At 41.1% G+C, this 23,453-nt stretch overlaps 1 protein-coding gene across 1 annotated transcript; it reads left to right on the top strand.

The window, feature by feature from the left end:
- The first annotated feature begins 657 nt into the window (after positions 1-657).
- Positions 658-23,453, top strand: LOC111146994 (endothelin receptor type B). The gene is made up of 8 exons (XM_022502818.1): positions 658-760; positions 1,610-2,145; positions 18,756-18,868; positions 19,011-19,215; positions 20,066-20,215; positions 20,615-20,748; positions 21,315-21,423; positions 22,872-23,453. The coding sequence occupies exons 2-8, from the start codon at positions 1,660-1,662 to the stop codon at positions 23,004-23,006; spliced, it is 1,332 nt and encodes a 443-aa protein (XP_022358526.1). The 5' UTR covers positions 658-760; positions 1,610-1,659; the 3' UTR covers positions 23,007-23,453.

Genomic DNA, 23,453 nt, shown 5'->3' with positions numbered 1-23,453 from the left:
GACAAAACACTTGAGGACATAGTAGGAAGAAAGGAGAATGGCAGCTGCTAGGAGAAATGAAGGAGGGATTTTAGTCCTCTCCTAGGGTGGTGACAGGGCTTGAGAAGGAAGAATCTTGCCCTCCTGTGTTTGGTGCGATGTGGACTTGAAATCTGCGCGTAAATCAAAAACAGCAAAGAGCAGAGCCCGCAAATCTACCAGGTCTATATACTAGCCCCGGGGTACTTAATGGGAAAGCGAACTCACACTGCTCATTAAGAGTCCAGGTTAACTTAAATACAGAACCCTGCTCCAGTCTGGAGCCCCAGCGCGTCTCCGGGTGCGTGAAAACTTGCCCTTGGTTTAGGCGGGTCGTTTGAAGAACTCAGAACTCCGACAACCAACAGGCTCTCGGGACGCGTCCCCGGCCAGGGACTGCCCTCTCCAGCGGGCAGCTCCTGCTGATGCTGTCCAGGCATCGCCCAGGGGAAAGGTTGCAGAGCGGTCGGAAGGCGCGGGAGGAGTCTGGCGGTGATTGATGGGGAAGGGACGCATGAATAAAAGTACTTGTCTAGGGACAGCAAGGACCCCGACCGGGCGAGCTGTGGAGGCTACTTGGTCTGGCATTCCCTCGTTCCGCGTTTCGTCAGAGCCAGACCCGCCCGCGGCTGAAGGGAGGCGTGCTCGCCCCCGGAGCGGGCTGCAGGCGAGCTGCGAGCAGAGCTTCTCGGGAAGGAGGTCACCGCTGGTCCCTCTGCGCCTGGTGCTCCCGATTCGAGAGGTAAACACTCTGGCTTGGTGGGGAATTAAATCGGTGATTGAACCTTATCCCGGGGCTTCAGCTTGGGTTAGTAGTTGGGGATATATATATATATATATATATATATATATATATATATATTTTAATCTAATTTTTTAAAAAGATGTATAGAATACAATTAGTTGTATTGTTGGAGTAAAGGAGGTTGGAAGAGGAGAGCACATGAGAGTCAAAAGTCACTCTGAGGGGACAGACGCTTGCGAGTTAATGCTGATACTCCCCCCAAGCCGGACGAGTGAAGTGTCTGAGTCAGTCGGTGCACTCCGGGAGGCGCGGGGGCATTCCGGGCGCAGGCAGCTGGGAAGTAGCGGCTTTCACTCGCCAGGAGGAGTCTTGTGGTTCAGACCCGGTATCCGCGTTCCCTGGGGAGCAAAATGCAGATTGGCGTATGCGCTTGGCCTCTACGTGCCTTGATTCCCCAGTTCCCACGCGTCTTTAGCCAGAACGTACGTGCTTCCTCGGGGCACACCAGGGAGCTCAGAGCTCTGCCTCGGACACCCATCCTTCTCGCCCTGGCACACCCCTTCCAGAAGGCCCCGCGCCTCGCCCCCTACGAGTCACTTATCCCTCGGGGGAACGCCAGGGAGGGGGAAAAAAAAAAAACACAGGGATAACTGGACCGGGAAGGACAATCGACGGGCACAGGAGGGTCACGCCACCAGCTCAGCACCCGCGCGCAAACTTGAGTTACATTTGCGCGCGGGTAGTGGCCGCGCGGCTGCGCTCTGCGGGAGCGGAGCAGGGGCGTGGCTGAGGTAGCTGACCAAAGCGTCCTGTCTTTCTTCCCTTGCTCAAGACTCCCTCTTCTAGACTCAAAGCTGCAGAGCAGCCACCGGACGCCCACTGGAGCAGGCAGCAACATGCAGCTTCTGCTAAGTTGGGGCAGACGCGCCCTGGTGGCGTTGATCCTCGCCTGCGGCGTGGCGGGGGTCCAGGGAGAAGAGCCGGGATTCCCGCCGGCTGGGGCTACTCTGCCACTTCTGGGGCACGGAGAGATAACGACGCCCCGCACTGAGGTTTCCTGGCCGAGGGGTTCCAACTCCAGCGCGCAGTGGTCCTCTGCACCTCCGCAGATGCCTAAAGCAGGGAGAACACCTGGAGCCCCTCCACGCGCCTTCTCCCCTCCCCCCTGCGAAAAATCCTTCGAGATCAAGGAGACTTTCAAGTATATCAACACGGTGGTGTCCTGTCTAGTGTTTGTGCTAGGCATCATCGGAAACTCCACACTGCTGAGAATCATTTACAAGAACAAGTGCATGCGAAACGGCCCTAATATCTTAATAGCCAGCTTGGCTCTGGGAGACCTGCTGCACATCATCATTGACATCCCCATCACTGTCTACAAGGTAAAGGGTTAATATCTCTGGGAGGATGCCTAGTTAGGAGGAGGGAGATGGGACAGCCTTTGCGGACGCTTACTCAAGAAGATCCATCGCCTCCTAAAGTTAGTATCCCTGGAAATAAATTCCCTACTGGTCTTCAGTAAACTTAGCCTAAGCTTAGATCAAGTGTAGTCCCCAACCCAGCAAGATCAGCATCACTTGGGAACTTGTTAGAAATGACATTTTAGGGCCGCACCTCCAGCCTGCTGATTCAGAAACTCTAGGATGGAGTGCAATAGTCTGTATTTTAACAAGCCCTTCGTGTGATGTGATGAACTGTGAAGCTTGAGAACCACTGGTCCTGAAGTATGTAGTCCCTAAGCACAGCTCACTGGGTCCATTCTCTCTGCAAAGGTATGGTCCATGGATTGGCAGGACTGATATCACCAGAGAGCCTGTTAGAACTGCAAGTGCAGGCCAGAATTAGAAAAGCAGAATCTGTGTCTTAAGTTACCTAGGTGGTTCATATGCACATTAACCTTGGGAAGCACTTTTGTAGAGGGCCCTGAAAGTAGAGGGGCTGGAATGGGTTTTGGGGAAACAAATGAGTTAGAAAAGACCCAAACTAGTGAGTACACTAACACAGTTCACCTGCTGTGAATGACTGTATTGTACCGACTCTTTATCACGTGTCTACAGGGGGCCGAGCACTGAAATGGACTTTTGACAATCCACAAGTAGGTATTTCTCCATTTTTACAGATGACTGATAAGGTGCTCAAGGTCTCATAGTTAGTAAGAGATGGAGGTGGGAAACAGACCCAAATCTATCAGGTCCAGAGTACAAGTTGTACCTCCACCCCACCCCCGCAATTACCTTGTGAACAAACCAAAGGCGGCGGGGGGGTGCTTTCCATGCGAAGTCTTTAAGGCTTTCAGTAGCTAACATTACTGTGATTACTATGGGCATCAGAGGAAACAGGCAGGGAGAGCTAGAACAGGACATACACCCCCACATTATTTGACTCCAGGTTGCTTTGGAACTCTAGACACATCCCAACGTCTCTGGGCCTCAATTCCCTCGAACCTACAAAGAGGCTGTTAGAGCCCACTTACTGGCGTTTTGTGGTGCTAAGAAGAATAGCCTAAGTGAAAGATCCGGAAGATTCTAAAGACCCGTGCAAGTATGTAAAACTCTCCTTACCCATCATGATCAGCAATAGAAAGCCATAAAGAAGAACAGAACCAAAGTAAAGGAATGGGAAGGCGCTTTGGGAATTTTCCTGAAGGTAGTCGAGGGCTCAGTACAAGGGAAAAATATGGCATGGAGGGCTAGAAAACCATGGGGAGGGAAGTTCGATCTTTGTTCAGCCATAAGCCATAAGCCATGCCTTTCAGTCCTAATCCAAATAGCCATTCTTTAAGAGAATTTTAGCAATTTCTGAAGTTTAGAAATAGGATTCAGATTAAGATCCAGGCTCTAGAAGGAAACACTCCCACAAATGTGGGGGGAATAAATAGAAGAAATCCTAAAATCTTGCATGGCAACTTGTTCTTCTGAAGTCTGAGTGTTTCCTGGGAGAAGCACCATCTGAAATGGTTCCCTCAAATGCAGTGACAGTTCTATTAGAGCCAGAGGTGACACATTTACTTGGTTTGGGAGTCCCATAGGCCAAGTCTTAGCATTCCAATTTGGCAAAGGATTCCAATTCAATTCACCAAAATTAACTTGAGAAACTGTAGAGTACAAGGTGTTGAGAAATAATAAGTGTTAAATGAGAGCCTTTTGAAAAGGGAGATAACAGTCTGGGTTTGCTAGGCTTGCAGAGAATTTTGTGAAGGGTCCCTCTGGGGAGGTCTCAGAAAACCCCACATGTCCAGCTCAGTCTCTGAGTCAGAGACCTTTCTAAGTCAGCCAGCAGCTCAAGTGCTGTGTGGAAGATGGGGTTGAGGACATTTTCTTCTAGATGGGTTGCTTCTAGGCCGGATGAAATAAGGTCTTCCAGGACCATCTTACTTTGTCTGTCTGGTCAAATGATTATGCTCGATCAACCAGAGGATATCTGACTCCCAAGGGGGCACACAGCTTTTACTTTCATTTCAATTTTCTTTATGATTTCCCTAGGAAATTACATCATTTTGCCTGAGACCATTCAGTCCGTTAAAGCTGTGTTTTTACTTCTGAAGTAAACAGACCAATGAGTCATTACAAATCTGGCCATCTAGTCATTTATGTTGGTCATAAACAAATCCGTTCACAAAGAACAAGGTCCCATCGCCATGTTTGCCAACATGGAATCCTATGTGGGAAACTTTGGTTTATTTTTATGGTGTTCATAAATATGTGTCACTTGAAGCATAATATAATAATAATAATACCAACTATTATGCACAGGTTCTTGGTTTATTTCATGAAATCACTGCAAGAAACCCTCTGGAGGATATATTGTTGTCATCCCTGTTTTATGGGAAAACTACATGTTGGAGAGGTGAAGAAGTAACTTGCCCAGTGTCACACCACTGGATAGTGATGAAACTAGAGCTCAAATGCATCCATCTGGTCCTAGAAACTGTGGTCTTCCCTGACCCTCTGCACTGAGTGAGCTCAGACCCAGCATGCCCTTCTCCCGCATGGAGTATTGCTAGAACCTCATTTGAGTACACTGGTGGGATTATATGATACACTAACACACACAATAGGACACTTGGCATATGTTTTCAGTTCTCAGCTGAGTCATTTGAAGATTTCTCTTTTTTTAAGATTTTATTTATTTATTTGAGAGAGAGCACTAGTGGGGAGAGGGGCAGTGGTAGAGGAGTGGAGAAGCAGAGAGAAGCAGACTCCAACTGGGCAGAAAGCCCAATGCAGGACTCTATCCCAGGACCCAGGGATCATCACCTGAGCTGAAGGCAGATGCCTAAGCAACTGATCTACCCAGGTGCCACACCCCCCATTTGAGGATTTCTATCTCCGGAAATCCTCTTCAAATGTTCTTTAGTGGGGCGCCTGGGTGCCTCAGTGGGTTAAGCCACTGCCTTCGGCTCAGGTCATGATCTCAGAGTCCTGGAATCAAGCCCCGCATCGGGCTCTTTGCTCAGCAGGGAGCCTGCTTCCTCCTCTCTCTCTGCCTGCCTCTTTGCCTGCTTGTGATCTCTCTCTGTCAAATAAATAAATAAAATCTTTTTTAAAAAATGTTCTTTAGTATATAATATGAATAATATCATTGTTTGTTATTCTGGAGGCTTTATTTACCAAAACACCCAATTCAGACTAGTTAAAAGCTATTTATTCCCCTAAATAACTGTGAAAACATTTAAGTAAGTTTTTAAAAATGCGTTCAGAATTTCAGCATGCTAAGGTATGATACTTAGCACAAAGTAACTTAAGTGAAATCAGTGAGTTCTAATTTTGTTTTTGTGGGGTATTACAATTCTCTTTCAGAATTCAGTTCACTGTATATATTATATAAAATATATATTATAATTAATATGGCATATTAATTTTATATATCTATATATAAAACATAAACAAATTTTCATTCTTATTCATACACACACACACACACACACACACACACACACACACACAACCAACATTCACAAAATCTGGGGGGTTCATAGAACCCACCCAACCCATCTGTTGGCACACCCAAGGGACCATAAATGTCAATGTGAATCTATTACATTAATCTAGGGTTTAGTAAATCCAGTGTTCAAAAAAGTTGGCAAACCCCAAACTATCATAGTCATTGCTACTGCTGTAGAATGAGAGACAACTTCACAGGGAGGGGCTTCTGTGAGATGCTGACAAACCTTAGGCTATAGATCTCTTCTTCCTTGACTCCTTCAAGGGACTGGGTCTCTGGAAACTTCCAGGTAGAGTCAGTCTTCTTATCAGGTCTCTTGTGTCAGAGAGGAAATCCTCTGACGAAGGCCAGAGAGGTGTTGGAGGACACCCAGCAGAGAGAAGCTATTGAAGTGCCTCACATATTTACCTAAATATGCTGAAAAGAAGAGCCTGGCTTACCCTTCTCAGCAGTATATGTTGGGCTCTAACATGCGACATTATATCAGGCTATCCAGGTGAAAATGAAAACTGCAGTCATCCAAAGAGGATATTCAAAGGTCTCTATGTCTATTTCTATATGTATATATGTGAACACATAAGTACATATATAAATGGATAGGTGAATATCATTTGGCACAGTGCCTGACACTAGTTAGCAAAGAATAAATGTTACGTGTGTGTGTGCATGAATAAGAATGTAAATTTGGGGGGGTTTTTTCCAGCTTTTGCCATTATAAACATAACTACAAATAATATATTTATACAAATGGTTTTGCATACATGTGTGACCATATCTGAAGGGTAAATTTCTAAACTAGAACTCCTGAATCAAAGGATATATGCATTTGTGATTTCGATAGCTATCTCTACATTGTGCCCCAGAGGCATGATAGTCCTCTTAGTCTGAATCACTATTTTAAGTAACATCTCCATACAGATATACATGTATTAATGTCTATCTCTAATATATACATGGATCGTCATGCCAGCATGTACATGGTCTATATCTATATCTGAACCAAAAGCCAGGATTTGTAAATATCTGATGTGAGGATGGATCTCTTCTTTTCACAAATTGTGCCCTTCCCGTGTAGACTGCAATGAATGCGGTCACCTAAATGTCTGTTACTGATGAGAACCTAACTAACTACAAGTTGTAGTAGCACTGATGTCAAAGTTGCCAAAGCTGTGCAAAAAGCAAAAGAGCTGGGCGTACTTCCGGATGCTCTGAAGGTTTTATGTTGTGGTTGGTTAGTTGATTGGTTTGGCTTGGTTTGATTTAGCAGTGATATTTAACAAAGCTTGGTGGCAAGTTGAAGCTAAAATTTATTTAACTTTTTTTAACTTCTCAAGCAATTAAAAATTCTTGAGCAAATAATGAGTTTTTAACTTATCTCTGGATTTTACGTAACACTTTCACTCTGTGTTATATTGGCATTGATAACTAAGTTAATACAGTTAATTCTCAAATAGAACTTCCTTTATGTGTAAGCAAACTGCATTTGCAAACAAATTGGCTTGTGAACTGTAAAGACAGTAACCGATAGGAACATTTGTTTGATAAAGATCCACATTTAATTGTGTCCAGTGATGGTGGAGAGCCATTGGATGGCTTTGCTATTAAGATTTTATAGGCGGGGCACCTGGGTGGCTCTGTTGTTAAGCACCTGCCCTTGGCTCTGGTCACGATCCCAGGGTACTGGGATCAAGCCCCACATCGGGCTCCCTGCTCAGCGGCAAGCCTGCTTCTCTCTCTCCCACTCCCCCTGCTTGTGTTCCTTCTCTCACTGTTTTTCTCTCTGTCAAATACATAAAAATCTTTAAAAAAAAAAAAAAAAGATTTTATAAGCTCTATTAGAGGCAAAAAACCTGCCTTCATACCTCTGAGAGGCAAAATTGCTGATCTTTAATGTTTAACTAGTTAAAGTAGGGTACACCTCACATTTAAATGCTGGCATGTAAAAAGGTGGAATTGCTTCACTGAATGCACAAATGAGTTTTGAGTGAAGTGACCTTGTCAGGTAATCAGACATTTCCTGCTTGTGACACTTATCTTTCTGAAAAAGCTTACCTTTCTCACTTCTAGTCCTACACCACTTCTAGTACTTAACAAGTTTGTGTATGTGATTACTAGTTTCATAGTTAGAAGTCAAAGTCGATTGAACACCATAAAATCTAACTTTTGAAATTTTAATTTTCTGGTCAGTAAATGGGGATTTATGCGCATAGAACAATACACGAAGTAAAAGTATCACTGGATAGGGGAGTCTGATTTCCTCTAAGATAGTAATACCAATTAAGTTACTGAGATATTTTACTGAAATTTTTGTAGAATTTAGAGATGTTCTAGTAGAAGTTCTTGAACCCAAATAGAACCTAGATACCTTGAGATTCATTTACTTGATGTGGAAAAAATGTTAAGGAGCACCAATTCAACACATTTAAAGAATTAGCTTTCTAAAAGTACTAATAAAGAGTTAGACTATTAGCTCTGAATGACCTAGAATCAACTAACAAATAAAACTAACACCTCAACATCCACCTAGCTTAGTGCCGTCAACAGTCAATACATGACAGATGCTTTTTTTTTTTTTAATTTATTTACTTGACAGGCAGAGATCACAAGTAGGCAAAGAGGCAGACAGAGACAGAGAGGGGGAAGCAGGCTTCCTGCTGAGCAGAGAGCCCAATGCGAGGCTTGATCCCAGGACCCCGGGATCATGACCTGAGCCAAACACAGAAGCTTTAACCCACTGAGCCACCCAGGCGCCCCATGACAGATGCTTCTTGACAAAAGATGTTATACATAAATGTAAGGACAGTGGACTTTTCTTTCTTTTTTTTTTTTTTAAAGATTTTATTTATTCATCTGACGCGGGGAGAGAGATCACAAGTAAGAAGGCAGAGCGGGGCGGCCGGGGGGGGGGGGCAGCGGTGGTTGTTGAGCAGGCTCCCCGCTGAGCAGGAGGTCTGATGCGGGGCTTGATCCCAGGACCCTGAGATTATGACCTGAGCTGAAGGTAGAGGCTTAACGGACTGAGTTCCCCAGGTGCCCCAGGACAGTGGACTTTTCTAATCATATTTTTTATAACTGCTTAGATGGAAAAAGGAGGATATTTGCTCCTCATCTTATATGAGGATATTAGTCATAATTAAATAATAGGTCAATAGCATAATTCAAATAACCCAGAAACTTGAGATTTCATATTCCCAATTCATTGTTCCATACGTGGACTCCTGTAACAAAATGATTGGCAAACTCTCGGCCTTGGGCGATGAAAGTTCCCTAGGTTAACCCTATGGTACTTCTTGCATTTGCCTTTGATCTGCCACTTGGTCATTCCATAAATCCAAGCCTCTTAAAATATCAGGGCAATGTTCCTTTCAGTATGGGAAGGCTTATCTATCAAAGGCTTTACATCTTTTCTTTGCTCACTTTAAAGGAGTCGGTCAAGATTGAAGATATTTCCATAGCTATACAAGAGGATGACAGAGCCAAGACACTGTCGTTTCAAGGCCAGGGAGCCACGTTCTTCATTTCTCAAAGAAAAACCATATAAGGTTATCTCCATGTGGCTAATATGCTATAGTTGATTATTTTTAGAGAAACATGCCAAATGCTAATAAGTGATTAAGTGCTTTAAAGGGTGTTGACAGATAAAGCCCAAGTTGAAATAAGATTCAAGATGTAATTTATGATGTGAAACATTCTCTTTCAGGACTTCGCAGAGTTAAGACGGGGTTGGTTATGTTTGGGAAACAGCTGAGTGTGGTATATTGGATATTGGATAGACCTTAGCCAACAAGGTCTTCTCTTCTTAGACTTCTTCTTAGACTTCTGTTCTTCCCAGTGCTTTTATTTTAGGGATTGATTATTTCTCTTCTCCCATAGACCCTCTGGTGAAAATGTAAATGAAAAAAAAAAAAACAAAAAACAGCCAAAGTGTGGTGGTAAGAGAGAAGGAGGGTCATGCTTGAGTCAGAAATGTATTAGCAAAGTGGACCGACGCATTTCTTGCCCCTTCTCTGACCCTAAGACTCTCGGCCATACCCAGGCCTCCTGACTTGTGTCCTCTCTCTACTTCTTTCCTCGTTAACTCCATTGTAGGTTCCAGAAAGGAGGAAAACTATTCTCTGGATGTTTGCATTGTACAAATCTTCTCCCTCCCGCCACACTCAGTATTTCCAAATTATTTTAAAGAGCTTTTAGATTCCATAGTAATCAAGTCTTCTCATCGTATCTTACCAGTGTTCCCTAAGATAGTGTCTGGATAGAATTCAGTTTAAGACATGAAATGATTTAATAAAGTTTGTGCAAACTTCGCAAACTTCACAAAGTTTGCAAATCTCTTCCTAAGCCACGAGACCATTGAGTTGTAATTCTTGCTTCTTCAGGTGTCCTAGGGATCCTAGAAGATATAGTTCAGGTAAGTGAATCTGTTAATAAGCTAGGTTTAGGAAAGAGCATTTCTTTTTTTTTTTTTTTAAGATTTTTATTTATTTATTTGACAGACAGAGAACACAAGTAGGCAGAGAGGCAGGCAGAGAGAGAGGAGGAAGCAGGCTCCCCGCTGAGCAGAGAGCCCGACGTGGGACTCGATCCCAGGACCCTGGGATCATGACCTGAGCCAAAGGCACCCCAGAAAGAGCATTTCTTAATGCTCTTTGTTGAATTATTCAGAATGTGTAATATGTCTGAGTTTTTAGGCACAAACTATGGATATGTTAAGTTCAGATAAGAGGAGAGTAGCAGTCTATATATTGATCTGTCACAGACTTGGAAATAGATTTCACTGTAACACTAGTACGAAAATATATTTAAAGTGAACTTAAATTTCTCCTCAGATTTTTTTTATTTTTTTTTCTATCTCTTTGCTTCTCCTGGAGATTTTGTTCCAAGAAACTTAATTCATCTTCATGGACTCATCATTCTATTTTGGCAAGCCATAGGAATGTTTCCAGAATGGGGAAAACCCTGTTTTGTTGGTGGGCATGCAAAATTCCCAGAGACAGAGCCTCCATCTTACACAATGCCAGGGGGCACTGCTCACATTGTGGTCTGTTTAAGTGTCATCCCTGGGGGATAAGCCAGCATTATTTCTGACCTACATATTTCTAATCCACATGACTTAATTTTTAAGTGTATATACATTTTAATGAGTGCAGGATGGAATTTGTAATTGATATTTGTCCCTAAGGGCACAGGTACACTATAAGTCAATAAAGTATTTTCTACGTATTTGACCATCAGCTTACTTTAAAAAGAAATTGAAATCCTTGAATGAGGCTGTTCTATCTTTAAAAAGCCAGTTCAAATCCAGAAAAACTCTTACCAGCTCTACAAAACAGAGAAAAAAATGAAGAATATACCCTTTCCCAAAGTTGTGAAACACAACCGCTCCATTCTTTACCTCTTTTGACTCTTGTTTTAAAAACATTTCTGTAATCCAGCCATTTGAAGGCAATGTTCGCAGCTTATCACAGCAATCTGGCCAAGTAACCCTGGTGTTTGCTCATATGCTGCTCACCCAGCCTCTAAAACAATCATCTCCTACAGCATCTCCACGCTTAAGTCTCTCATCTCCGTCAAATTTACAACTAATGCTCCTTGAAGGATCCCATGAGACAGTGAGAAATAGTAGGTTCTGTTTTATGTCATTCATTTCCCTGGCAGCTTTGAGGAAGAGAGGACGGAAAGGAGTTTTTGCTTTTCACATTTTCTAGCCTGCTTGGAAGGCAGAACTCTGAAAAAAGAAGAGCCACCCGTCATCCTCAATCCCTTAATGACCCTGGCTTCATGTGTCAAGAATACCTGATCTGGAAGGAGGAAGGAAGGACAGGGATTGGACGATACAAAAAAAAAAAAAAAAAAATGCATAGCCCTCTCCGTTCTCTAAAGAATTTGTTTCAGGGGCGCCTGGGTGGCTCAGTGGGTTAAAGCCTCTGCCTTCAGCTCAGGTCATGATCCCAGGGTCCTGGGATTGAGCCCCGCATCGGGCTCTCTGCTCAGTAGGGAGCCTGCTTACTCCTCTCTCTCTGCCTGCCTCTCTGCCTACTTGTGATCTCTGTCTGTCAAATAAATAAATAATAAAAAAAAAAAAAGAATTTGTTTCAAATATGAGAACTGAAAGTTCATGACAAAAATGTTAATCACAAGATTTCTGCCTTACGATCACATTCATTCTTTTCATCTTTCCACGTGCTCGTTCACTGCTAATCAACAAGCTTTTAATGAGTCGCCACTGTGTGCCAGGCACTATGCTGGACATTATAAATGTTACAGAATATCTGAAACAAATAAACAGTTAAAGCTCAGTATATCCTCTTAATTAAAAAAGAGAGAGAGAGAGAGAGAGAAGATAAGAAAATAGTATATACATGGTTAATGAGGCGATTGAACATTTATTAGTGTGAGACGGTTAACTTTCAAATTTCCTGACTTTATGGGGCTTGATTCCTTCAGGCATTAACAATGGTATGTATTAACAGGGTTTTTATTTCCATTTGATTTCTCAAGAATGTAATTTTTAATTAAAAAGAGAAATGAAAAATGTAAATCCCTCAGTTGGAGACTTTGTAGGACTCACTTAATAATACTTATAAAGAAAATGTATTTATTTCCTGTTCATGCTGTTTGCTCTTTTAGAAATTAAGAAAAAAAACTCCATAATATAAAAATAACTTTTAAATATAATATAAAAATAATGTATTTGGATGCCATGGACTTTTTCCTTTCTTAAACTGCTATTGCAACATAAAGTTATAAAGTCATGGTCATCTTTGAGTAGAAACCTTATAATCAGTATGATCATGTTTTTTTTCAATCTAGTGTTGATTCATTTATTTGTTTTTATTCATACAAAAGAAATGTTCTAGAGGAGCTGTATAAGCCATAGGGGAAAGGGATCAGCACAAGCGTGGACTCTCATTTGTCAAATGGACAACACTTTGCTCTAGGACCTAACGGTAAAAAAATCTCTTTGTTGGATGGGCCATCACAATGTGAAAACCAGTAACAGTTAATAGGAGTATTTTCTAACTGGCTCACATTTATTAAATAGTAGGTAATATGTATTCAAATTTACTTTTAAGCAGAACCTAAAAATTTAACTCATGTCACAGGGACCTAGAAACAATACAGAACGCTAACATTGACTTTGCAAATAAGGAGACTTGTTTGATTGCATGCTTGATTTGTGTTCAGTATTGAGATCTTGCCCTTAGGTTTTGTCATTGAACAGGGTAAAGTCTCAAGAAAAAACTAAACATAAGGAATAAGAGTGTGTTATTGCTGGATTTAGAGTTAGAATTGCTTCCTCTTGCAATAAAGGGAACCAATTTCCCCTACAAAGAGCAAAGCTATATTGTTGGGCTTCACATTAGGTATTGGATGTTGATTTTTGTCAAAAACTAGCGAAATAATTAATTTCCAGTTATAAAAATCTCTAAGAACATTCTTTTTTTTTTTTTTTTAAGATTTCATTTATTTATTTATTTGTCAGAGAGAGAGAGAGTATGCACAAGCAGGGAGAGTGCCAGGCAGAGGCGCAGAGAGAAGCAGGCTCCCTGCTGAGCAAGGAGCCCGATGTGGGACTCGATCTCAGGACACTGGGATCATGACCTGAGCCGAAGCAGAGGCTTAACCAACTGAGCCACCCAGGTGTCCCCTTTAAGAACATTCTTTCACCAAATGTAAAGATGGCGTCTTGGTTGAGAGTGATTTTTGTTTTTAAACTTAAGTAGCTTTCTCTCACCTTCATTCAGGGTTTTGTTTACCTCTGAACAAAAGGTTGATGTCTTTGCATTTTAAATAAGCTCCCAGCACTAAATTGTCCAAGACTTATTGGAAGCCATTAAGACTAAGATGAGCGTCAGTAGTGGGCCTGGTTTTTGTGACTGGGTGTCTCCAGAAGGCCTTCTGAGGGAGAGAGGCAGGGGTTGCAAAGTCACCCTTCTCATGACGAAATAATAGAAGTGACATCTGGCGCTTTGCCACTCATCTTTTGTGGCTCTCAGGAGCCACAAAAAGTGACGAAAAGCTGAAAGCTGATGAAGGTTAATACTCCCTAGTTTATAGTTCCTTTCTTTTTGGAGGGGTAGATTAGAAAATTGTAGTCCCTCAGTTATGATTAGGTTTCTGACTATCTCTGTGCTGAACTTGAAGAGAATGGTTACAATTTTCAGTTTGTGTTTCCCTGTGTCCTATGATGACTTGGGTCAGAGGTTGGGCTGCAGGCCTCCCAGTGGTATGAAGAGCAATCACCCAATTTCTAGGCTGAGCCAAAAACAACAGTAACCTCAAAACAGGGCCTAGATTCAGTGCAGAGCCCATTTCCATTGGCCAGACTTTTTCCCTTCAGTGGCCTGGACACTCATTCATCTTGATTCATTTGATGGTTGTACCTATGGGAGACTAATATTTGCATATTTGCATATAGTTTAAGAAAATAGGATATTTGAAAATTTCCTAAGTTTTAGATATTATATGAATAAAATAGCTAAGTGAGGGCACCTGGGTGGCTTAGCCTGTTAAGCACCTGCCTTTGGCTCAGGTCATGATCCCAGCATCCTGGGATCAGGCAAAATCCCCATGTTGGGCTCCCTGCACAGTGGGGAGCCTGCTTCCCCCTCTCCCTTTGCTGCTCCCCCTGCTTATGCTCTGTGTGTATGTGTGTGTGTGTGTGTGTCAAATAAATAAACAAAATCTTTAAAACATTGTTTTTAAATTCAAAAAATAAAAATATCTTTAAAAATTAAAATAAATAAAATAACGAGGTAATTAGGAGAAATTTGCTTCTGCATCTAGATATTTTACCATTATCTGACACACAGCTATGGGTTTACAAATACTCAAATTGATTTGATTCTAAACCATCTTTTTTCTGTGGTCAGTTTCAGCGAAACCCTGTATAGACTCTAGAATCAGACCATGTGGGTTCTAATGTGGATCTGTTACTTATGTGAGTAATAAACCAAGTAAACCAAGGCCAGCTGTATTACTTGTCTAATGAGGAAAAGCAAATAACCGCAAAACTTAGTGGCTTGAAACAATAGACATTTATTATCTCACACTTTGTGTGTGGGTCTTGAATTCAGGAGCCAGAGTGAATGGTTCTGACTCAGAGTCCCTCTCTCGTGAGAGTGCAGTCAAGATACTTCCCAAGGGCTGCAGTTTACTGAAGATTGGCCTAAAGCTGGAGGATTCTCTCATCCCTACACCTGGCACATTGGTGAGTCATTTTCGGGAGACCCTAGTTCCACACCTTGGCAGTCTGTCCATAAAGGGGCTTTAGTGCCCTCCTGATACGGCAGCTGGTCTCCCCAAGAATGAGTGATTCACCAGACGGCAAGGAGCAAGCCACAGGCCTTTTGTGAACTAGTCTCAGATGTCACACTTCATCTCTTTTGCCACATTCTGTTCACTAAAAGCAGGTGATTAAAGCCAACCCACATCTCCAAGGGAAAGTAAATGAGCCTTCACCTTTTGATGGGAGGAGTAGTGAAGAGTTTGTGGACATACTGACAACCAACATAGCATAGTAATAAACTTCAAAGTGCCTCAGTTTTCTTATCTATGAAATGCACATCGGTCGTACTATCTCATAGGATTTCTTTGCAGATTGCAGGGATATGATATGTGTAAAGTGCTTAGAATAATGCCTAACCCATTATAAGTGCCATAGAAGCATCAGATTTGTTTTATTTTTTTATCTTTTTCCCAATCTATCTAAGGACAACCAGAATTAGTAGAAAGAATATCATCTAGGGATGCCTGAGTCGCTCAGTTGATTAAGCGTCTGCCTTCGGCTCAGGTCATGATCCCGGGGTCCTGAAATCAAGTCTCTCATCGGCCTCCCTGCTCAGCGGGGAGTCTGCTTCTCCCTCTGCCTTCTCTGCCTGCTGCTGCCCCTATCTCTCTCTGACAAATAAATAAATTTTTAGAAAATCTTAAAAAAAAAAAAAAAGAAAGAATATTGTCTGGATAATTTATAGCAAACTAGTCTGATAGAGTCCCTGGAACTGCTTGGAACCTTTTTATTCTTATGTTTCCAAGTTCTTTTAAAGTATCTGGAGTTCATAGTTGGTTCAGACCTGAGGTAGCCTGAGTCTTCCCCCATTTCAGTAAATGCCTCCATCATTCATATGGCAAACCTCTTAAAGTTTCCTGACTCCACATATCCACCCCATAATAAGTCCTGCTGGCTCTACCTTTCATCTACAACCCATTCTGTTCAGCCCCAGGTCACCACAGGCTCCAGCTTACCACAACCTCGTATCAAAGCTTCCTTTCTTGACCCGACATACTATTCCACATTGAGCAGCTACAGAGATCATTTTAAAAACATAAATAAGAGTGTGCCATTTCCCTGTTGAAAAACTTGCAATCTATTTCTTCAAAAAATTATTCCAACTCCTTTCTCTACCATTTCATCTCCTAGACACTTGGCCTGGATCACTCCATTATAGCCTTGATAGCCTTCTTCCTGTCTTTTCAGCTCACTAGGCTTATTTACTCATTTTTACCCCAGGACCTTTGCACTTGCTCTTTCCTCTGTCCAGAATGTTCTTTGCATGGCTTACTGTCTTATTTTAGTCTTGTCCCTTACTCACACATTGCCTCTTCAGAAAGACCTTGATGAGACTCCTATCAAAAAATTACTCCAAATCCCACCATACTCTCTTCATAGGACAATACCTGTGTGACACCATATAAAATATTTGTGTTTCGGGGCACCTGGGTGGCTCAGTGGGTTAAAGCCTCTGCCTTCGGCTCAGGTCATGATCCCAGGGTACTGGGATCGAGCCCCGCATCGGGCTCTCTGCTCAGTGGGGAGCCTGCTTCCTCCTCTCTCTCTCTGCCTGCCTCTCTGCCTGCTTGTGATCTCTCTCTGTCAAATAAATAAACAAAATCTTTAAAAAAAAATTAAAAAAAATAATAAAATATTTGTGTTTCTTTTAATCTACCTCCCTCATTAGATTATAAACTGTATGAGAGTAGGAAGTTTGCCTTGTTCATTGATATGCACCCTATACTCAGAATGGGGTCTGGCACATATTGAACGAATGAATGAATGAATGAGCAGAATTCTGAGTTAATTGATTAATCCAGAAGTCACAAGCGGATACTATTTGGACCACAGATACACTTTTGTTAATACAATGTTATATGACAGTGATTTTTTTAAAAGATTTTATTTATTTATTTGACAGACAGAGATCACAAGTAGGCAGAGAGGCAGGCAGAGAAAGAGGGGGAAGCAGGCTCCCCGCTGAGCAGAGAGCCCAATGCGGGGCTCGATCCCAGGACCCTGGGATCATGACCCGATCCAAAGGCAGAGGTTTTAACCCACTGAACCACCCAGGTGCCCCTATGACAGTGTTTTTTAAAAACGTGAGTTAATTGACAACTTTTATAATTATGAGGTTTTATATAAACTCCAACTTTTTTGACTAAAATCAAGAGGAATTTTTTGTTTTGGTTTGGTTTTGGTTTTTGGTTTTTTTTATTTCTTGGCAAAAATTGCATCTTGCTTTTTAGCAGCTTCTCCTTTTAGATGTGATTTGCCCCACACCCCGCCACTCTCTATTACTGACTGACACCACTAACCTTCCTACACCTGGCTCCCTCTTCCCTTCCTGCTTGGCTGTATAGATTTCCAGGACCCTAGATTAAGCACATCTGTGTAAGTTTGCCAACATCTGTCCTCCATGACAGTATAACTTTTCATTTCTAATTTAGAAATGAAATGGGTCTCATGTTGGAGCTCCAAGGCGTATTCATACTAGACTCATTTTAGCCTTTGGTGCCATAGTATAATAATCACCCAACTTGACACACTCCACAAAGAACCCTCTCACTAGTGAAAGGACGGAAAGACCCATTGTGTTTCAAAATAATTTTCACTTTGGGAAGATTATTCTTTAAAACATTTTTTAAAAACATCAATTTGAAAAACTTTTCTTTATTTTCAAAACCTCATGAACACTCAATCCAGATGTTTACCTAAAGTGATTCATTAACCAGTGTGAGGCACACCCAGTTGTACTAGGAAACAAAATAACTGAGTTTAACAATAGACGATTGCAGAAGTATATGTATAATAGCAAGAACTCTTGTCTTTTGCTGCTTGTAGAGCTCATGCTTCTGAATTTGGGGGGCTTGAATATTAAGCATCTGCTACCCGGCAGGAAGTGTATTAGGCAGATGCACAGACCTTATTCTGTCTTATACTGTAGGGATGCTGGAGTGCAAAAAGGAAACAAAACAAAAAAGTAAATGTTATAATCCATGCAATAATTGTTGATAAGTGCTGTAGATAAAAAGAAAAGTGGAGTAGGGCAAGAGAGATGGGTACCGGACACTTTGCCATACTAACAATGTGGCTACCGTAGGTCATGTTGAAAATACTAGCCTTGAGCAAAACCTGAAGAAGGCAGGGGAGTTCGCCGAGTAGATCTGTGGGGAAAGAGCCTTTCAGAATAAGGAGACACCGAGAGTAAAGCCCTAAGACAGAAGTGTGTCTGGGGCGTTCACGGAGCTGTGAGTAACTATTACTGCTGAGCTACTGGGCAGTCAAGTTGACTACAGTAAATAGTGAGTATAGATGCCCACACTGTTCTCCGTAGGAGTGGTCTAGTCTCCCCAGCTGAGGGACGTTTATCGTCTATTTTTAACATTTATAGTCTCTATTTTGGTTTGGCCATGACCTGAGCATGTGAGACTCCATGGCCGTATAAGAGATGTTTGCAGGGCGGCAGGGTCCGTCTTCTAAGGGGAACTTACAAGACTGACCCCGGTTGGCCCCATGGTCAAGATCCTGATCCTAAGCTACTGTGTGTGCATAACAAATCCTCATGAACTGGCTGCGTTTTCGTTATTCCCAACCACTGTCCTGATCCATATATCGAACACTGGTGCTTTTCAAAGGAGTAGTCCATGAGTAAAGGAGTAAGAGCTGGAATTGCTGATCTTACTCCCGCATGCTAATTACGGTCCACTAAGTAATGCGGTTCAGAGGGCACTGTGTGAGTATCTCCCTCACGGACCTTCATGTCTTCTCATGCAGCTGCTTGCGGAGGACTGGCCCTTTGGAGCTGAGATGTGTAAGCTGGTGCCTTTCATACAGAAGGCCTCCGTGGGCATCACTGTGTTGAGTCTGTGTGCCCTAAGTATTGACAGGTAAGAGTGGATATTTAAGCCAGCTATATCCGGAACACGAGCTCAGGATACAAGTGATTGCTTTGCTACTTAGAAAATAAACTATGTAATTCAATGAAACAGGCTCTGCCAGCTTGACAGATAATTCTGTTTTGTGCTTCAGATATCGAGCCGTTGCCTCTTGGAGTCGAATTAAAGGAATCGGGGTTCCAAAATGGACAGCAGTAGAAATTGTTTTAATTTGGGTGGTCTCTGTGGTTCTGGCTGTCCCTGAAGCCGTGGCTTTTGATATTATAACCTTCGACTACAGAGGACGTTACCTGCGAACCTGCCTGCTTCTTCCTACTCAGAAAACAGCCTTCATGCAGGTGAATTTTGCCTTTTCCTTTCCTTTCTGTTCTTGCCTTATAAATATTTAGCTACTTTCCCACTTTCCCAACAATCACAAGGATTATTTTCTATTTTATCTATAAGAAGACCACATACAAGTTTAAGGATTGCATATATCATGGTAATGAAAAGAATTAAGTGAGACATTAATGTGAAATTGAGAATGAGATTGCTGACTTCTTTATCAGTTAAAAGGGAAAAATACTGCACAGATGACATAAATTCTACTCCAACACAGATATATTTGGAGCAAGAGTTTAAAAACAAAGCAAAAAGAGCAGAAATAGAATAAAAGGCATGAGTCATAAGCAGCTTTGATTTTCCAATTATAAATTAGATTTACACATTTCTTAGCAAAATGATTTGTACAGATCTTTCCACATCAATTTTTTTCCCAGAAAACAGACTTGTTAAAAAGTGAAACCTTCTCTTAAACATTAGGACGTCTTTGCATATTCAGATATGGTATTTTACATGAATACATTATGGATATTTTGCTTATGTGAAGGCAAAAATATTTGAAATACCACATACTTTTAATTTTACCCAACTGCTTAAATTTTTGTGCATAATTACAGCACACTGCCTAAGAGAATTAAAATGCTCTTTAGGGAAAGTTTGTTTCATTTAGTGTAAGTATTTAATTGTTTGTTCAGTAGACGTGGCCTCAAAGATTCTATACAGCCTCTATGAAATGGATCTACTTTAGAAGATAATTATTCCTTGATGAGTATGTTGTTTGTTTGTTTTTTTATTTAGCACTTGGCATATAAGATTTTTTTTACAGAGGAATGATAATCATGCAGTTCTCTTTTTTTTTCGCCATAGTTTTACAAGACAGCTAAAGATTGGTGGCTGTTTAGTTTCTATTTCTGCTTGCCATTGGCCATCACTGCTTTTTTTTATACCCTGATGACCTGTGAAATGTTGAGAAAGAAGAGTGGCATGCAGATCGCTCTAAATGACCACTTAAAGCAGGTAAGAACAGAAATATGTGCTGACTCACGATTACAATGATGCTTTTGAATTAGAAAATTTTATGGCGATAAAAATTATTATATACTAAAGTGTATTTCCTTTTTCTTGCTTCTGGTATTTTTTGAATACACAAAAGAATATCTTTTCTATTCTCTATCTAGAGATATTCTATTCTACCTAATCTAAAAGGATCTAGAAAGAGCCATTACTCTTTAAAGATGAATCTGAGGTCAATTTAGTTCTAATTCACAGTAACTATTCAACTTAAAACTCTGTGTTCAGGATTTTTACAAATACCACTGACTTTCTGTAAACAATAGTAAAGGTTCTGTTTGGGAAGAGAGACCGCGGTGATTATCTGAACCATCTATTTAGTCTCTGGCTCTGGTTTTATTTCAGAGACGGGAAGTGGCCAAAACAGTCTTCTGCCTCGTCCTTGTCTTTGCCCTATGCTGGCTTCCCCTTCATCTCAGCAGGATTTTGAAGCTCACTCTTTATGACCCGAATGATCCTAATAGATGTGAGCTTTTGAGGTAAGAAACGTAAAATAGAAAAAGTTTTTGTAGGTAAACGCCATTCAGAACTTTTTGGGTTTTTTGTTTTGTTTTGTTTTGTTTTTTTTCCATTGATCCCTTTCATAGCAGAGAGAGTACCATTTTGCTAGTCTTTAGGGAGCAATTAAGGTTCCCATTTTTGGTCTTCACCCATGTTGTAGGGGAAGGAATCAAGGGGACTTGTGAGAACACTGGAAATGGAGAGGCAGAGCTGTCAAAGTGATGAGTGGGCGCCACAATTGGAAATTCCACCTCGGATTCTCCTTTGCACACTTTGCGAAGCCTTCTTAGCAGCTGGCCTCCACACTTCAAATGAGATTTTATTATTTAAGAGAGAACTGGGCATGGGCGGAGGAGCTTGCTAGCAGAGTGAGACAGAGGGAGAGAGACAGAGAGAGAGAGGTCATCCTTAGCAAAGACCAGTGATAAAGCCAAAAATGAGGGATATGAATAACTTTTTCCTTCACAAAAACTCCAGAGTTTGCCAAGAATACATGCGTAAAGAAACGTATTATTCACAGACATATTTGGGGTGTGTTTTGCAGCTTTTTGTTGGTACTGGACTACATCGGCATCAACATGGCTTCCCTGAATTCCTGCATTAATCCTATAGCTCTGTATTTGGTGAGCAAAAGATTCAAAAACTGCTTTAAGGTAGGATTATTTCAAAATAAAAAGCTCTTTTTGGCCTAGCATCAAATATAGCCTTCCCAAACTATTCATACTTCTATCTAAAGAGATTTAGTAAATTGTTTTACAGTTTTCCCTTGCATTACATCACGAATGACTTTTTTTTTTAAATATGGGTTCTGCTCATAAATCACTCTATTTGATTTCCACCTATAAATCCTCCTCAGCTAGTCCCCACTGCCTCAACCAATCAGTGGTACTCCTAGAAATGCTCAGAAAATTAGCAAAAAGTACTTATAGTGATGTCTGACAGATATTATCTGATAAAATAAGAGCTAAACATGAATTAAATGCACTGTTCCCATTTTGGGGAGGTTTGGGACTGCACAGCATGGTTTGGATTTTAACTCATTTAGTTATAGTATTCATTTGGACGTGAGAATAGCAAGCCAAATGAAGACATTTAATTGAGGTTTTACCTCCTCTTTTCCACCTTGTTTGTATAGCAAAGATGTGCTACTTGACATGGAATATGTGTATTATTCTTGATTTGGCCACTTGCATTGTAATCCATTCATTGACTCCTTTAACAATCTAACATGAATGAAATAGTCCCCTTCCCTGATATGGACATGACCCATTTGTCCCTGGGAGTTCATTCCTGGAAAGAACTTGGCTTCCTTGTAAAACTAAGTCAGTCTCATAGACTCGTGGATCTCAGAGCAAGAAGATTCATCAAGATCAACTCCCTCATTTTATAGCACAGAAAACAATGGAACTCCCACTCTCTTAGACATATAGATTATCAGAAAGCAAACAGTACGAAGAAAGTTTTGGATTTTAAAAAATCCAAGAAAAGGAATTGGACAAACAAAACTGAGACACTTGTATACTTTATAAGTTTATTGTGTGATAATGTTGAAAAGGCACATGAGCATAACATGTGCCTAACACAAACCGGCAATACAATACTAAGTTCATTGACATGGGAAGATGTTTGTGACACCATCAGGTGAGAAAAAGCAGGCTATGGACTAGTACATACAGCACAGTTATATTAAGATATATTGTACACACACTTCTACAAGCACACACATATACAGTCACGTGTATGGATGTGTGTAGTATTTCCATTTGCGTAGGAAAATGTCTTGAGTTATGTATTTATCAGATATTATGAGAATTTTTCAAGTAATCAAGAGTAAGTATCAAGCTCTAAGTGGCTTTTCCCTTTAAATTTAATGAAAAGATGAGTTTTCCTGATAGACATTTTTTCTGTATTTTCTGGTTTAAAAAATTATCATATATGACTTATGTAATTATATATTGTTAAAGGGAAGAATAAGAGAGCATAGAAAGAAAGGGGCTGAGAGCTCCTGACCATGCCAAGAAAGTCAGAACCCCAGAAAATAGGAGGAGTCAACCCAGTGTCACTGGTGTGAACGTGTAACGAGTTCTTTTGCTTTGTACAGTCGTGCTTATGCTGCTGGTGCCAGTCATTTGAAGAAAAACAGTCCTTGGAGGAAAAGCAGTCGTGCTTGAAGTTCAAAGCTAATGATCACGGATATGACAACTTCCGTTCCAGTAATAAATACAGCTCATCTTAAAAAGAAGGCATAGTCACTTAATGCCACATTCTCTTTTGTGGACAGAAGTCATTAAATCAAGGAGGCCTTTGCCAAAACAAAACAACTGTGCGCTTGCACAAAACAATGTAAGAATGTAAGAGTGATTCTTCTCTTAACACTCACAGTGACACATGACATTCCGTGAGCTGTTTACAGCAGGAGAAGAAAAGCAGGGAGAATTGGGAAAGCCTCATCATGAAAGCACTTAATTTTTTACAATCAGCACTCAGAGAGGCTCTTGATAGCTTCCAGTATATTTTGCCCCACTTACCTTTAAGCTGAGCTCACTCTGCATTCCTATTAAAGAGATTTATTTTTTAAATTAATGTGAATCTGATATAAAGGAAAATGGTGTTTTTAAAAATGGCATTTTAAAATAAAGTTTAAATGACTTAACTTAATTTTTTTTAAAAAAAAATCCTTCAA

The sequence above is a fragment of the Enhydra lutris genome, unplaced genomic scaffold, assembly GCF_002288905.1.
Source record: "Enhydra lutris kenyoni isolate GAN:26980312 unplaced genomic scaffold, ASM228890v2 scaffoldscaffold15, whole genome shotgun sequence".
Lineage (NCBI taxonomy): Eukaryota > Metazoa > Chordata > Mammalia > Carnivora > Mustelidae > Enhydra > Enhydra lutris.
This window is presented reverse-complemented; position numbering and strand designations above follow the sequence as displayed.

Coding starts and splice junctions, on each gene's coding strand:
- LOC111146994 (XM_022502818.1), top strand. CDS start 1,660: ATGCAGCTTCTGCTAAGTTGGGGCAGACGCGCCCTGGTGGCGTTGATC. Junction 19,216..20,065: donor AGAAAACAGCCTTCATGCAG/GTGAATTTTGCC, acceptor TTTTCGCCATAG/TTTTACAAGACAGCTAAAGA. Junction 20,216..20,614: donor TAAATGACCACTTAAAGCAG/GTAAGAACAGAA, acceptor GTTTTATTTCAG/AGACGGGAAGTGGCCAAAAC.